We start from the raw sequence: 14604 nt of genomic DNA, 5'->3' as shown, positions 1-14604 counted from the left end.
GAGAGCTGAGAGGCCGGCAAGGGTCCTCAGAGGTGGGACTGTCTGGACAGAGGGACGGGGCTGGGGGGGGGGGGGCTTCCTGGTGTGGGAGAAACTAAGTTTGAGGAGTTGAAGGGGAGAGGTGGCTGGAGTTCCAGGGAGGAGGGAGGGAGGGAGGGAAGGATGCAGGGGGGGGGGGGCGTTCCAGGCTCAGCCTACAGGAAGGACAGGGAAGCATGGCTGCCCCAACACCAAGGTAATGGCAGAGTCTCCTCACAGTTGCCAGGGGCGTCCCAGAGGAGAGACCCTCTCTGTCCCTCAGACCCCAGACAAGAGCGCCCTAGCATCCTGGCACCAAGGGTCTGAGTGAGGGAGGAGGGTCCCAGGTGTCCTAATCTCAGCTCATCTCCACAGCCAGAGTGGGGAGACCAGGAGCACCCCTAGGAGTCGCCACCCACAGTCCACCGTGGTGCTGCCGGGAGAGGAGCAGGTCACGGGTGCACCCAGCCGCCTACCCGAGCAGGTGCTCAGCAGAGATGAAGGGGGTGGGTGGAGGGGCAGCCCTGGCCACCATGGACGGCAGGCAGGAGCTGGTGATGGCGGTGCCATGCAGGCCCCTCCACGGACCCCCGCAGGAGACCTGCCCCGGGAGCAGTGAGGCTCAGGAGGCCACAGGGACAGGCCGAGGGGGCCGGGGCTCCAGGCTCCCCAGAGCAGCCAGGAGCCCAGCAGATGGAAGGGTCTCTGCCCACCACCCTCTCCTGCGAGGCCACACCTCACCCCTACGCCACCTCAGACAGACCCCACTGCCGGGACTGGCGTTGGGACCCACTCGGTAAGCGAGAGGCCTGTTCCTGCCGCTGCCGTGGTGAGAAGCGGCCGGGGAAGGCTTTACAGCAAGCTGCCGTGAAAAATAACACGGAGGCCTCCAGGCAGCGGGACCCAGAAAAATCACTGGGCCCTGCCTGATGGTCTCAAGGTACCAGTATGAAGGGACGTGAGAGGCCGTTCTAACAGACGAGTTACCCCCTTCTCCCAGCACTGAAGGACTAACCAAGGGATGAACAAGGTGGCTTTCCTGCTCCCTTAAAAAAAAATCTTGGGAGTTGGGCGGTAGCGCAGCGGATTAAGTGCAGGTGGCACAAAGCAAGGACCAGCGGAAGGATCCCGGTTCGAGCCCCCGGCTCCCCACCTGCAGGGGCGTCGCTTCACAGGCGGTGAAGCAGGTCTGCAGGTGTCTTTCTTTCTCTCCCCCTCTGTCTTCCCCTCCTCTCTCCATTTCTCTCTGTCCTATCCAACAACAACGACAACATCAACAACAATAACTACAACAACAATAAAAACAAGGGCAACAAAAAGGAAACAAATATTTTTTTAAAAAACTCTATACAGAGAGACTGAGAGAGGCAGAGAGAAACCCCAGCAGTAACCACTGTTCACAGAGCTCCTGTGGGGAAAGAGACAGGCAGACACAGACAGACAGACAGACAGACACACCTGCAGCACTATTCCACCACTCCAGAAGCTTCCCCCACTGGAGACGGGGAGCAGGGGCTCGAACCCAGTTCCCTGCCTTTGGTAATGCGTGTGCTCTACTGGGTGTGCCGTCGCCCAACCACCCCCAAAACAAAGTCTTTACAGCGAGACTCAAGGGGTGCCTTCTCTGACCACCATATCCAGCGCAGGAGCCAGACGTGGCTCATGGGGGAGGGGGCGGCAGGTGTCTGATCAGCCCAGACACAGAGGAGCTGGCTCTCACCTGGGTCCCCGTTCCCAGCCAGTCCGTGACTCCTCCCTGTCCCCACCCATCCATCCCTGTCTCTGTCTCCATCTCCTCCCTGGTCCCCATCCCATCCCCGTCCCGTCCCTGTCCTGTCCCCATCCCTGTCTGCTACCAGCCACGACCCTGCCCGCACACTGACCTCAGCCCCGTCCCTATCCCCAGCCCCATCACTGTCCCCAACCTGTCCCTGTTCCCAGCACTGTCCTTGTCCCCTGTACCATCCCCACCCCTGTCCCTGTCACACCCCTGTCCTTGTACTCAGCCCCGTCACTGTCCCCAGCCCTGTCCCTGTATCCACCCCTGTCCCAGTGACCACCCCTGTCACTGTCCCCTGCCCCATCCCTGTCCCCAACAAAATCCCTGTCCCCCCCTTGTCCCTGTTACCTCCCATTACTCTCCCCAACATGGTCCCTGTCCCCAGCCCTACCCCTGTGCCACCCATGTCCCTGTCCCCAGCCACGGCCCAGTCCCCAGCCCAGTCCCTGTCGCCACCCTGTCCCTACCCTGTCCCAGTTACCTCCCATTACTCTCACCAACACTGTCCCTGTCCCCAGCCCCATCCCTGTGCCACCCATGTCCCTGTCCCCAGCCACGTCCCTGCCCCCAGCCACTTCCCTGTCCCCACCCCAGTCCTTGTCCCCAGCCCAGTGCCTGTCCCCACCCTGTCCCTGTTACCTCCCATTACTCTTCCCAACACGGTCCCTGTCCCCAGCCCTGTCTGTGTGCCACCCATGTCCCTGTCCCCAGCCATGGCCCTGTCCCCACCCTGTCCCTGTCCCCAGCCCAGTCCCTGTCCCCACCCTGTCCCTGTTACCTCCCATTACTCTCCCCAACACTGTCCCTGTCCCCAGCCTCATCCCTGTGCCACCCATGTCCCTGTCCCCAGCCATGTCCCTGTCCCCACCCTGTCCCTGTCCCCACCCTGTCCCTGTTACTTCCCATTACTCTCCCCAACAAGGTCCCTGTCCCCAGCCCCGTCCGTGTGCCACCCATGTCCCTGTCCCCACCCTGTCCCTGTCCCCAGCCCTGGTTCCCAGCCCAGTGCCTGTCCCCACCCTGTCACTGTCCCCAGCCCCGTCCCTGTCCCCAGCCCCATGCCTGTCCCCACCCGTGTCCCTGTCTCCAGCCCCGTCCCTGTTCACAGCCCAGTCCCTGTACCACCAGCCCTGTCCCCAGCCCCGTCCCTGTCCCCACACCAGCCCTGTCCCATCCCCACCCCTGGTCCCCAGCCACATTCCTGTCCCCACCCCTGTCCCCAGCCCAGTGCCTGTCCCCAGCCACATCCCTATCCCCACCCCTGTCCCTTTTCCCAGCCTCGTACCTGTTCACAGCCCCATCCTTATGCCTACACCAGCCCTGTCCCATCCCCACCCGTCCCTGTCCCCAGCCCCGTCCCTATCCCCAAACTCGTACCTGTCCCCACCCTATCCCTGTCCCCAGCCACATCCCTGTGCCACCCATGTCCCTGTCCCCAGCCCCGTGCCTGTCCCCACCCGTCCCTGTCTCCAGCCCAGTCCCTGGTCACAGCCCCGTCCCTGTCCCCACACCAGCTCTGTCCCATCTCCACCCCTGGTCCCCAGCCCCATCCCTGTCCCCTCCCCACGACCTGCCCGCCTCCCGGCCCCCCCAGCCCCCCCGGGCAGGACACTGAAGCTGCGGTCGGTGACGGCCAGGTGCCACAGGTTGATGCGCAGGTCGTCGGCTGACATGTACGTCTCGCAGTCGCTGTTGACCGAGATGGAGTTGATGTGGTAAGTGTGGCCGTTGCCGAAGACGCGGCGGGGGCTTACCTCCACCATCAGGTCCATTGGCTTCAGCACCGGCACCTGGGGGGGGGGTCAGACTGGGCTCTGTGCAGGGACGTGTGCGTTCCACCCGGCGCCCCTGCCCGCCCAGCCCTGACCAAGGCCCCTGCGTCCCGGTCACCACGATTCCGTCCCTGCACCACCGACCCACGGCTCCCAGCTCTCTCCTCCCCCACCTCCGCCAATTTCTTTCTTTTCTTTGATAGAGACAGAGACAAACTGAGGGGCTGGGGGAGACAGAGAGGGAGAGAGACAGACACCTGCAGCCCTGCTTCACCGCTCGTGAAGCTTCCCCCTTGCAGGGGGCGAGGGCTTGAACCCTGTGCCCTATAACGGGTGCGCTCAACCAGCTTAGCCACTGCCAGGCCCCTTTAAATACTGATTTATCATCAGACAGGACAGAGACATTGAGAGAGCAGGGAGAGATAAAGAGAGAGAGATATCTGCAGCCCTGCCGCTCTACTAGCCCTTCAGCGGGGAGCAGGGATTTGAACCCTTGGCCTTGTACACGTGACACGTGGGCACCATCAGGTGTAGTACTGCCCGGCCCCCTCAAATTCTGTCTTAACAGCAAGTCAGACACCGGGCCGGGGAGGCTGCCCGGAGGCGTGGAGAGGCCCGAGGCCCGGTGCCCTCACCCCCACCCCCTGGATCGCACGGTGCACGGGGCCGCGGGGAGGACTGTGGGTCACACCTGCAGAGACGTGACGGTGGACAGGTCCTTGAGCCTGCCCTCCTCGTCCTTCAGGTTGTAGCCCTCCGGCCGCTTATCTCGCTCCGTGACCTTCCAGAGCTTGATGGTCTTATCTTCAAACACAGACAGCAAGACGGAAAGCTGGGTGAGGACGGCCGAGGAACGCGGACCCCCAGCCGGCCCACCCCGCCGGGCTCCCAGATGCGGGAGCCTGCTCTCCCCACCCCTCCCGCTCCTCGGCCTCCACCCCCAGCTCCTGGTGTGGACCCCAACACTGGCCAGAGGGCGTGCGGTCAACCCCCAGGAAGCCCCAGGTGACCAGCAGAGGCCTGGAGTCGCTCAGTATTCCCCACCTCTGAGGGTGTCCTGCCACTCGGGGTGGGGGGCAGTCCTCCAGGGCCCCAGCCTCGGCCCCGAGGTCCTGCTTTGGACCTCAGACCTGCGAGCGTCACAGACCCAGGGCCAGCTCGAAGCGTCGGCGGCTAAGCCACAGCCCAGGTACTTGGCCAGATGCGTAACTGAGGGAGTGTTTTCAGACAGCCGGGAGCGTCACCTTTACGGGAGACAGGGTGGAGGCTGCACCCAGGGTTTAGACTTAAGAGAAAAATCACCCAGAGCTCTGGGGGACGTGGGGGCCCCCCACCGCAGGCGGTCTGGGGACTCGAAGTGCAGAAGCCCCTTCCAGCCTGGGCCTGCAGATGAAGAGCCGCGAACCTCTATCACTGCAAAGGACGGCCCCTTGAGGGGCGAGGCGTGGCGCACCTGCTTAAGTGCACCTGTTACAAAGCACAAGGACCCAGGTTCGAGCCCTGGCTCCCCACCTGCGGAGGAAAAGCTTCCTGAGGGAAGCAGGGCTGTAGGTGTCTGTCTCTCTCCTTCTCTATCTCCCCCTCCCCCTCAATTTCTCTCTACCTCTATCCACTAATAAATAAAATACTCTTTTTTTAAAAAAGAAAAAAAGGACAGTCCCTTAAAACACGCCTGTGGGGGTCGGGTGGCAGTGCACCCAGTCGGCTCACACATCACAGTGCCCAAGGATTTGAGTTCAAGCCCCCGGTCCCCCGGTTCAAGCTCCCTGCAGGGGAGGTTCCTGAGAGATAAAGCGAGACTGCAGGTGTTTGTCTTTCTCCTTCCTTATCTCTCTCTCCCCTCTCAATTTCTCTTTGTTCAATAGAAATCAAAATAAAACTGGAAATAAAAGATACACCTATCTCTGCCTGACTGTACACACAGTGACACACACACAGTGACACACAGTGACACACACACAGTGACACACAGTGACACACACACAGTGACACAGTAACACAAACAGTGGCACACAGTGACACACACAGTGACACACACAGTGACACACACAGTGACACACTGACATACACACACAGTAACACACAGTGACACACACACAGTGACACACACAGTGACACACAGTGACACACAGTGACATACACACACAGTGACACACACAGTGACACAGTGACATACACACAGTGACACACACAGTGACACACAGTCACATACACACACAGTAACACACACAGTGACACACACACAGGGACACACAGTGACACACACACAGTGACACACACAGTGACACACTGACATACACACACAATAACACACAGTGACACACACAGTGACACACACACAGTGACACACGCAGTGACACAGTGACATACACACACAGTGACACAGTGACATACACACACAGTGACACACACAGTGACACACAGTGACATACACACAGTGACACACACAGTGACACACAGTGACATACACACACAGTGACACACACAGTAGCACACACAGTGACACACAGTGACATACACACAGTGACACACACAGTGACATACATACACAGTGACACACACTGTGACACACACAGTGACATACACACACAGTGACACACACAGTGACACACAGTGACATACACACACAGTGACACACACAGTAGCACACACAGTGACACACAGTGACATACACACAGTGACACACACAGTGACATACATACACAGTGACACACACTGTGACACACACAGTGACATACACACACAGTGACACACACAGTGACATACATACACAGTGACACACACTGTGACACACACACAGTGACATACACACACAGTGACACACACACACACACACACACGGCCTATCAGTTCTGCCTCTCTGGGAAAACCGTCACACAGCAACCAGCCAGGGTCCCACCAGGTCCAGGAGAGGAAGAGGGCTGAGGCCAGCAGGACCGGAGCAGGGACCCCACCGGAGCTGGACTCACAGGCATGAGGCTCGGTTCAGTTGCTCGGTTCCCGCTGCTACTCGCCTATTCCCCGTCTCGTGTTAGCAGATGAACAAGGAGATTTTTAAAAACTGAAGGGGGAGCAGGTGGGTGGTGGCACACCTGGTAGAGCGGACATGTCACCATGTACAAGGACCTAAGTTCAAGTCCCCGGTCCCCACCTGCAGTGGGGAGGCGTCATGAGTGGTGGAGCAGTGTTGCAGGGGTCTCCCCTTCTCTCCGCCTCTCACTTCTATTTTAAAAAGTGGAAAACATGGCTGCTGGGGGTAGTGGAGGCACCAGGCAATGAGCCCCCCAGACTGGGAATGACTCAGAGAGGCAGGAAAGAACCTCTTCAGTGACTGAGAAAAAGACCCGGGGTCGGGCGGTAGCTCAGCGGGTTAAGCGCACGTGGCGCAAAGCACAGGGACCGGCATCAGGATCCCGGTTTGAGCCCCCGGCTCCCCACCTGCAGGGGAGTCGCTTCACAGGCGGTGAAGCAGGTCTGCAGGTGTCTGTCTTTCTCTCCCCCTCTCTGTCTTCCCCTCCTCTCTCCATTTCTCTCTGTCCTGTCCAACAACAACATCAATAACTACAACAATAAAAAAATAAGGGCAACAAAAGGGAGTAAATAAATAAATAATTTTTAAATGACATACAGAGACACAGAGACTCACACAGATACAGAGACTCATGCAGACACAGAGACACCATAAGACACAGAGATTCACAGACACACTCAGTCACACAGAGATACCACCAGACACAGAGATTCACACAGACACACAGAATACACACAGACACACAGCGAGTCGCACAGAGACACCATCAGACACACGGACACACAGACTGACAAGCGCAGAGACGCGCACAGCCTCGCTCCCCGGCGGCCCTCACCGTTGGTGGACAGCAGGGAGTGAGCGGCGTTCTGCTGGGGGAGCCATTTGATCTTGTTGATCTTCTCCTCGATCTCCAGGCTCTTGAGATAGTCGAACTCGGGCTCGTGGCTCTGGAACGTGCTGTACACGTCGTACTCCCCCTGGCTGTGGGGCCCATTCTTGCTCTGGGGGGGATGAGGGGTGGTGAGTCCCCCGAGTCACCCCACGGCCACGCAGCCCCCTCGGCCAGGGATCCGGCTGATGGAGCACCTGCTATGCACGGCGCACTCCTACCCCTGGCCACGCTGCGGGGGAAACATGCTCGGTAGGCACAGGCCCAGACCCAGACCCAGATCCCAGACCCAGGCCCAGACCCAGACCCAGACCCAGACCCAGACCCAGACCTCAGACCCAGACCTCAGACCCCAGACACAGACCACAGACCTCAGACCCAGACCTCAGACCCAGACCTCAGACCCCAGACCCAGACACCAGACCAAGACCCCAGATCCCAGACCCCAGACCCAGACCCTGACCCCAGACCCAGACCCAGACACCAGACCCCAGACCCAGACCTCAGACACAGACCCAGACACAGACCTCAGACCCAGACCCAGACCCAGACCCCAGACCCAGACCCAGACCCCAGACCCCAGACCCAGGCCCAGACCCAGACCCCAGACCCAAGACCCCAGACCCAGAACCAGGCCCAGGCCCAGACCCAGACCCAGACCACAGATCCCAAACAAAGACCCAGACCCAGACCCAGCCCCAGACCCCAGCCCCAGACCCAGACCCAGGCCCAGGCCCAGACCCAGAACCAGACCCAGACCCAGACCCCAGACCCCAGACCCAGACCCCAGGCCCAGACCCCAGACCCCAGACCCAGAACCAGGCCCAGGCCCAGACCCAGACCCAGGCCCAGACCCAGACCCAGACCCAGACCCCAGACCCCAGACCACAGATCCCAAAGACCCAGACCCAGACCCAGCCCCAGACCCCAGACACAGACCCAGGCCCAGACCCAGACCCCAGACCCAGACCCCAGACCCAGACCCCAGACCCAGACCCCAGGCCCAGACCCCAGACCCAGACCCCAGACCCCAGAACCAGGCCCAGGCCCAGGCCCAGACCCAGACCCAGACCCCAGACCCAGGCCCAGACCCAGACCCAAGATCCCAGACCCCAGACCCAGAACCAGACCACAGATCCCAAACAAAGACCCAGACCCAGACCCAGACCCAGACCCCAGACCCCAGACACAGGCCCAGGCCCAGGCCCAGACCCAGACCACAGACCCAGAACCAGACCCAGAGCCAGACCTCAGACCCAGACCTCAGACCCAGGCCCAGACCACAGACCCCAGACCCAGACCTCAGACCCAGGCCCAGGCCCAGACCCCAGACCCCAGACCCCAGACCCAGACCCAGACCCAGACAAAGTCCCCAGACCCCAGACACAGACCTCAGACCCAGACCCAGACCTCAGACCCCAGACCCCAGAACCAGACACAGACCCAGACCCCAGACCCAGACCCCAGACCCAGACCCAGACCCAGGCCCAGGCCCAGGCCCAGGTCCAGGCCCAGGACCAGACCCAGACAACAGACCCAGACCCCAGACCCAGACCCAGACCCAGGCCCAGGCCCAGGCCCAGACCCCAGACCCCAGACCCCAGACCCAGACCCCAAACCCCAGACCCAGAACCAGGCCCAGACACAGATCCAGACCCGGACCCGGACCCAGACCCCAGACCCCAGACCCCAGACCCCAGACCCAGACCCAGACCCCAGACCCAGACCCAGACCCATGGCCAAACCCTACTATTTCCTTCTTGGTGAGTATAAATACAGAATCTTTTCTAATTAAACACATTGAATTGCCTTCCTGCCCCGCGAGTCCCAGAGTCTCTCTCCTCCGATGCTAGCCCAACACAAGTTCCTGATCCCTCTCCCAGCAGCCTAGGTTGGCTCCAGTCGATTTCTCTGCAACCCAGAGAGCACGTGCCTAGGAAGAAGCACCCTCAGGCTATCTCAGCATGGCGGAAGGATCCCGGTTTGAGCCCCCGGCTCGCCACCTGCAGGGGCGTCACTTCACAGGCGGTGAAGCAGGTCTGCAGGTGTCTGTCTTTCTCTCCCCCTCTTTGTCTTCCCCTCCTCTCTCCATTTCTCTCTGTCCTATCCAACAACAATGACATCAACAGCAACAATAATAACCACAACAAGGCTACAACAACAAGGGCAACAAAAGGAGGGGAAAAATGGCCTCCAGGAGCAGTGGATTCATGGTGCAGGCACCGAGCCCAGCAATAACCCTGGAGGCAAAATAAAATTAATAAAAATAAATAAATACAATATATCATTTTAAAAAGAGAGACCAAGAGATAGAGAGACACTGCAGGACTGCCCAGGAAGCTTCCCCCACCCAGCAGGTGCACCACGTGGCAGGCAGGGGCTCGAACCCGCCTCCTGTAGTGTCTCTTGCTGTCCCACCCAGACTTCAAGGGGAGCTGGCTCCTCCGGGCGGCAGAGATGCCCCCTCCAGGCAGCGCGCGGGGGGGGGGGGGGTGATGAGACTGTCGGAAACCCCACCAAAAGCCTTGTTGCTGTGCTTAGGAGAAAGGAGCTGCTTCTGGAAGTCTGGCAGCCTGTCCATGTTTAGACTTCTCATCCGTTTGCTCTCCATGCCCCTGCCCTGCCCCTGCCTGTGGGGACAGAGGTGAGTGAGATGGGGACCGGGAGACCCAGGTGCCGCTCAGGCCATTCTCCCTCGGGGCAGGAAAAGGGTCAGGCCTCAGCCCCGAGGGGAAGCGGGTTCCTCTTGGAACCTCAGCCCCAGGTCTTAGTCATTAGGCTTCTCTCTCTCTTTCTTCCCACCCCCCCCCCTTTTTTTTTTTGCCTCCAGTGTTATCGCTGGAGCTTGGTGCGGGCACTACAAATCCACTGCTCCTGGTGGCCATTTTTCCATTTTATTGGACATGGCTCCTGCTGCCTGGCTTCCCGCCCTGCAGGTGGGGAGGGGAGGCTTGAACCGGGTCCTGCTGCACTGTCACGAGTGTGCTTTACCAGGTGTGCCACTGCCTGGGCCCTGTTAAAACAGCTGCCAGTGTCAAGGTGAGCTGTGCCCCTTCTGAACTCGTCCCCTGGCTGAACCGAGCCGGTGTGTGAGCAGACAACCCCTCACGCAGCATCCACACGGGCATGGCGACCGCTCCCGCTTTCTCGGCCCCCTTGCTGTCCCAAGTAAGTGACAAGACACACTGGCCTTGGAGCTGGGGTCAGTCCTGGTGTGGGGTGATGTTGGTATGCATGAGACTCCTTCTGTTTCATTTGGTTTAAATCCCCCCTGCTTAACACTATTCTATTTACATAACCACTTCATTCTATTTACATAACCACTGTTAACAAGTTCCACCCTCCCTCCAGGGCATTTGTGGTTCAGTGATAGGATTCTCACCTAATCTGCCCCCTCTTTGTCACACTCTGATTTTCACCAGTCACTTTTCTCTCCACCCTCTCTATGTCACATCCTGTTTCCACCTTACTTGGCAAGTATATATAAAGACAGCATTGTGAGTTTTACTTTACCTAGAGTTTAGCTTAGCTCGGCTGCCTCCTGCATGAATAAAGAGATACTGCCTACAGCTCAACCATGAGTCCCTGGTTGTCTGTTACCCGCCCATGAAGCCAGCCTGGCGAAAACAACCTAACCCATCAAAAACAACAGGGTGACCTCTCCCGCACCCTCCTCTATAAGATGGGGTGTCTCACCCCGGCCCCCGCCATGGCGGGCAGCCAGGGGAGGCAGGGAAGGCTGTAGGGGATGCAGCAAGGTGCAGGAGACAGGGTCTGTTCCTCAGCAGGATGTCAGAGAGGCCAAGGGCCGGGGGGAGGAGGGGGAGGAAGAGCCTGCCTGGGCCCCACACCTTCGGACGCCCAACCTTGGCCTGGGGTCAGCTGGGCAAGGTGGCAGCCAGCCTGAGTGAGGGCCGGCCCACAGCGGAGAGGACTTGACCCTTCCCACTTCCTCCCTGGGTGAGTCCCCCTTGCTGCCCAGCACCCAGCAAGTGGAGGCATACCATTACTGGTGGGGTAGCACTTGGCTAGGATTCTAGCCTGCAGTCAGTCCCTGGCCTCACAGACTCCCAGAGCACCAGTCCCCCAGGCTCTGGTCCCCAGACTCCCGGCCCCCGGCCCCTGGCCCCCAGGCCTCTGAGCCCTGGCCCTCCAGCCCCCCTGGTCCCCAGCACCCCTGGTCTCTGGCCCCCCAGGTCCCCAGCGCCCCCTTAGCCCCTAGCCAGCACCTCCGGTTCCCGCTGGAAGATGACCACCCGGCCGCCCTTGTCGCCCGTGGCCAGCAGCTCCCCGGTGTGGTTGAACTCGACGGTGGAGATGATGTCAGCTGGAGAGAGAAGGAGAGGGAGAAGTCAGCAAGAGGGCGGCAAGCCGGTCACCCCCACCGCTCCCCACACCCCAGACCGGGCCACCCTGGGGTCCCCGCCTCACCTTCCCATCTGCGGGGGTCTCAAGGGGCAGCCAGATTCCTGCAGACCTGACACAAACCCATGGGGAACAGCGTCCAGGGTGCATGCCCCCTGAGCCCCCGGGAGGGTGCCCGTCACTTCACAGCCCAGCCTGGACTCAGAGCTCCCCTCCTGGCTGCTTTCTGAGAGAGCAGAGCTGAGCTGCACCCGTCCACCCCCAAAAAAAAAAAAAAAACTCCGCTGTGCTGCGTGGGCCAAGGTGCCTGAGTCACGGGGTGCCAGCCCCACAGGCTACTCCAGGCACACCCCCAGCCCCTCCTCTGCAGCCTGCCTTGAGTCAGGGGAACCCCTAAGTTGGGGGGGGGTCTCCCTGATTTTCTCCAGACCCCAGCCACACCCCCAGTCTCTCCCCCACTGGAAGGATGCAGATCTCTCCCTGGCTGGCAGAGCCCCCTGCCACAGGTGAGGTCAGAGTGACCTGTGACCCCAAGACTGACCACGCCAGGCCCACAGCTTCCCCCCTCCCCTGGCAGAGGTATGGCCTGCCCTCTAGACCAGGGAACTGCCCCCAGCCCCCCACCCCCCAGTCCGGGCCTGGGGACACCAGCAGGCCAGCTGCCGTCTGAGTCTCAGCCAAGTCAGCAGGACCTGCGGGGGGCGGGGATGTGACAGTTACTTCCGGAGATAAGCCAGCCCCCGCAGGGCCCCCCCAACTCAGCACAGGAACCAGCAGAGGCCCCCAACACACACCTGCCCCGAAAGCCACAGACCCTGCCTGCAGCTGAGTGACCATCACTGGCCACCATGGACCCCGACGCCAGGTGGGCCATTTCCACCCTTCTGCCACGGTCCCTGGTGCTGGGTCCCTGGCCAGCATTAGGCCGCATGGGGAGTCGTGGAGAGCGGAGGGGACAGCTTTCTCTGAGTGGTGGAAGGGGGCCAGCTGTGGGGGGGGCAGCACACTCGAGGCTACCCTGAACCCCAGCCCATGGCGTTGAGCTCTTAGTACCCCAAAAATAGCATCATGCAAGAAGAGGAGGCGGGAGGAAGCTGGTGAGACAGGACAGAGCTGTGGGCTTATGTGCCTGTCTGCGTGCTTGTGTGTGTGCATGTGTGTGCGAGTGTGTGTGTTGCTTCTGGGCAAACAAGCAGAACATAGAGGCCTCCAGGTCCTCAGGGCCAGCTGTCCCCACAGGCCCCCTTGGGGTGCACTCATTCAGGGCAAGGCCAGTCCCCACAGCCCCACCTGCCGGCCCAGACTCTGGACCCCAGCAAGAACAGAGCCAGCCTTCCCGGGGGACGGATGCTGCCAGCTTCCCTCTGCCCCCCACCAGCTCCCATGGCCCCACCCACCCCCTCCCTGCACTGCACCCCAAGGATGCACGTTTCCAGGGCAACCTGCTAGGCACCCAGGTAAACACACCCTCCTGTGGGGCTCCCAGCCGGCCCCTGGGGCCCAGTCCAGACCTGGCCTTGGAGGCGGGACGCCCGGGGAAGCTTCACACACACACACACACACACACACACACACACACAAGGCCCGGGCTCAGCCGTAACAACAGACACACACAGCCCAGTCACGTCACGAGGCCACCACACCGCAGAGCCTGAGCTGACACCCTGGCGTTCTCCACTTCCCGTCCCCGGGACACCAGCCACTGGGAGCTGGGCCCAACCTCATCCAGCAGCACTTGGACTTAACACAGATACTCACACCTGCAAACACTCTCCAGACCACATCATGCTTTGAAGCTCTGGCGAGATACCCATTTGGGGACACTCCCACTGTCACCAGGAAGAGTCTGCAGCCCCCAGCATTTTAGGGAGCCTTTCCTTGGACAGTGACCTCACATTGATTTATCAGATTACAAAGCTGTGGGGGAAGGGACACACAGCACCCACCACCACAGTTCTGCCCTCCCTCAAAAAAGCCATAGCAATCACCAAAAGAGAGTTCAACTGCCCCTTCCTTCCTCCCTCCCTCCCTTCCTCCCTCCCTTCCTTCATTCCCTTTCCTTCTTTTCTTTTTTGACGACTTCAAATCTTTCAGTTCTCCAGATTCCACACATGACCAAAGCCGTAAGGAGCCAGCTGTCTCTCACCTCTCCTCAGACTTCCAGGCTCACCTCCCGGCCCCAAGTTTTCACCGCTGGCCCCTGCTCTGGCCACTCGCACACGGACACACACGCACACACACATGCTCACAGACGACCTGCTGCCCAGGACAGCTGGGCCAGGGTGGGGGGCTGGCACACGGCCACAGCAAGTGCTGGGTTCCCGCCAGGCCCTGCAGCCAAGGCTTCTCCACATGGGAGGAGAGAAAAGATTGCCACTCACAGTCCCCTCCCATCAGCTCTCGGGAGGAGCGGCCCGTGCTGAGCTATCCCTTAGCTCTGGGCTCTGGGCTCCGGGGCTCAATACATCCTGCCTCAGCCATGCCCCATGCCCGCCGGGCACCCAGTGTGGGGCCTACAAGGGACCCCGCAGCCTGCCGGGGTGCTGCCAGTGTGAGGGTGTTGCCAGCTCACTGAGCCTATGCCACTCCAGAGAGCCACCCACCTCCGGTTCCCCAGTCTGGGCCTTGCTGGTCTGGGGGCTGCTGGGGGGACTTCTGGGGGGGGCGATCAGCACTGAAAAGGGAGGGGTTCACCCCCAGAGGGATCACGGTGTCAAAGGTAGAGGCTGTCCCCTCTCCGTCTGTCCCA

At 60.6% G+C, this 14604-nt stretch overlaps 1 protein-coding gene across 1 annotated transcript in view; it reads right to left on the bottom strand.

The window, feature by feature from the left end:
- Positions 1-13772, bottom strand: part of PPP2R2C (protein phosphatase 2 regulatory subunit Bgamma) — a 28890-nt gene extending 15118 nt beyond the window's left edge. Inside the window, exons 1-5 of the mRNA XM_060188563.1 lie at positions 13614-13772; positions 11720-11817; positions 7437-7602; positions 4262-4374; positions 3411-3588 (exon numbers count right to left, since the gene is read on the bottom strand). Coding sequence (XP_060044546.1) covers positions 3411-3570 — 160 coding nt within the window. The 5' untranslated portion in view covers positions 3571-3588; positions 4262-4374; positions 7437-7602; positions 11720-11817; positions 13614-13772. The remainder of the gene's footprint in view (positions 1-3410; positions 3589-4261; positions 4375-7436; positions 7603-11719; positions 11818-13613) is intronic.
- Positions 13773-14604: the final 832 nt, after the last annotated feature.

This window comes from Erinaceus europaeus, chromosome 3 (assembly GCF_950295315.1).
Source record: "Erinaceus europaeus chromosome 3, mEriEur2.1, whole genome shotgun sequence".
In the NCBI taxonomy this organism is placed as follows: Eukaryota; Metazoa; Chordata; class Mammalia; order Eulipotyphla; family Erinaceidae; genus Erinaceus; species Erinaceus europaeus.
Note: the sequence above shows the minus strand (reverse complement) of the source record. Positions and strands in the feature narration are given on the sequence as shown.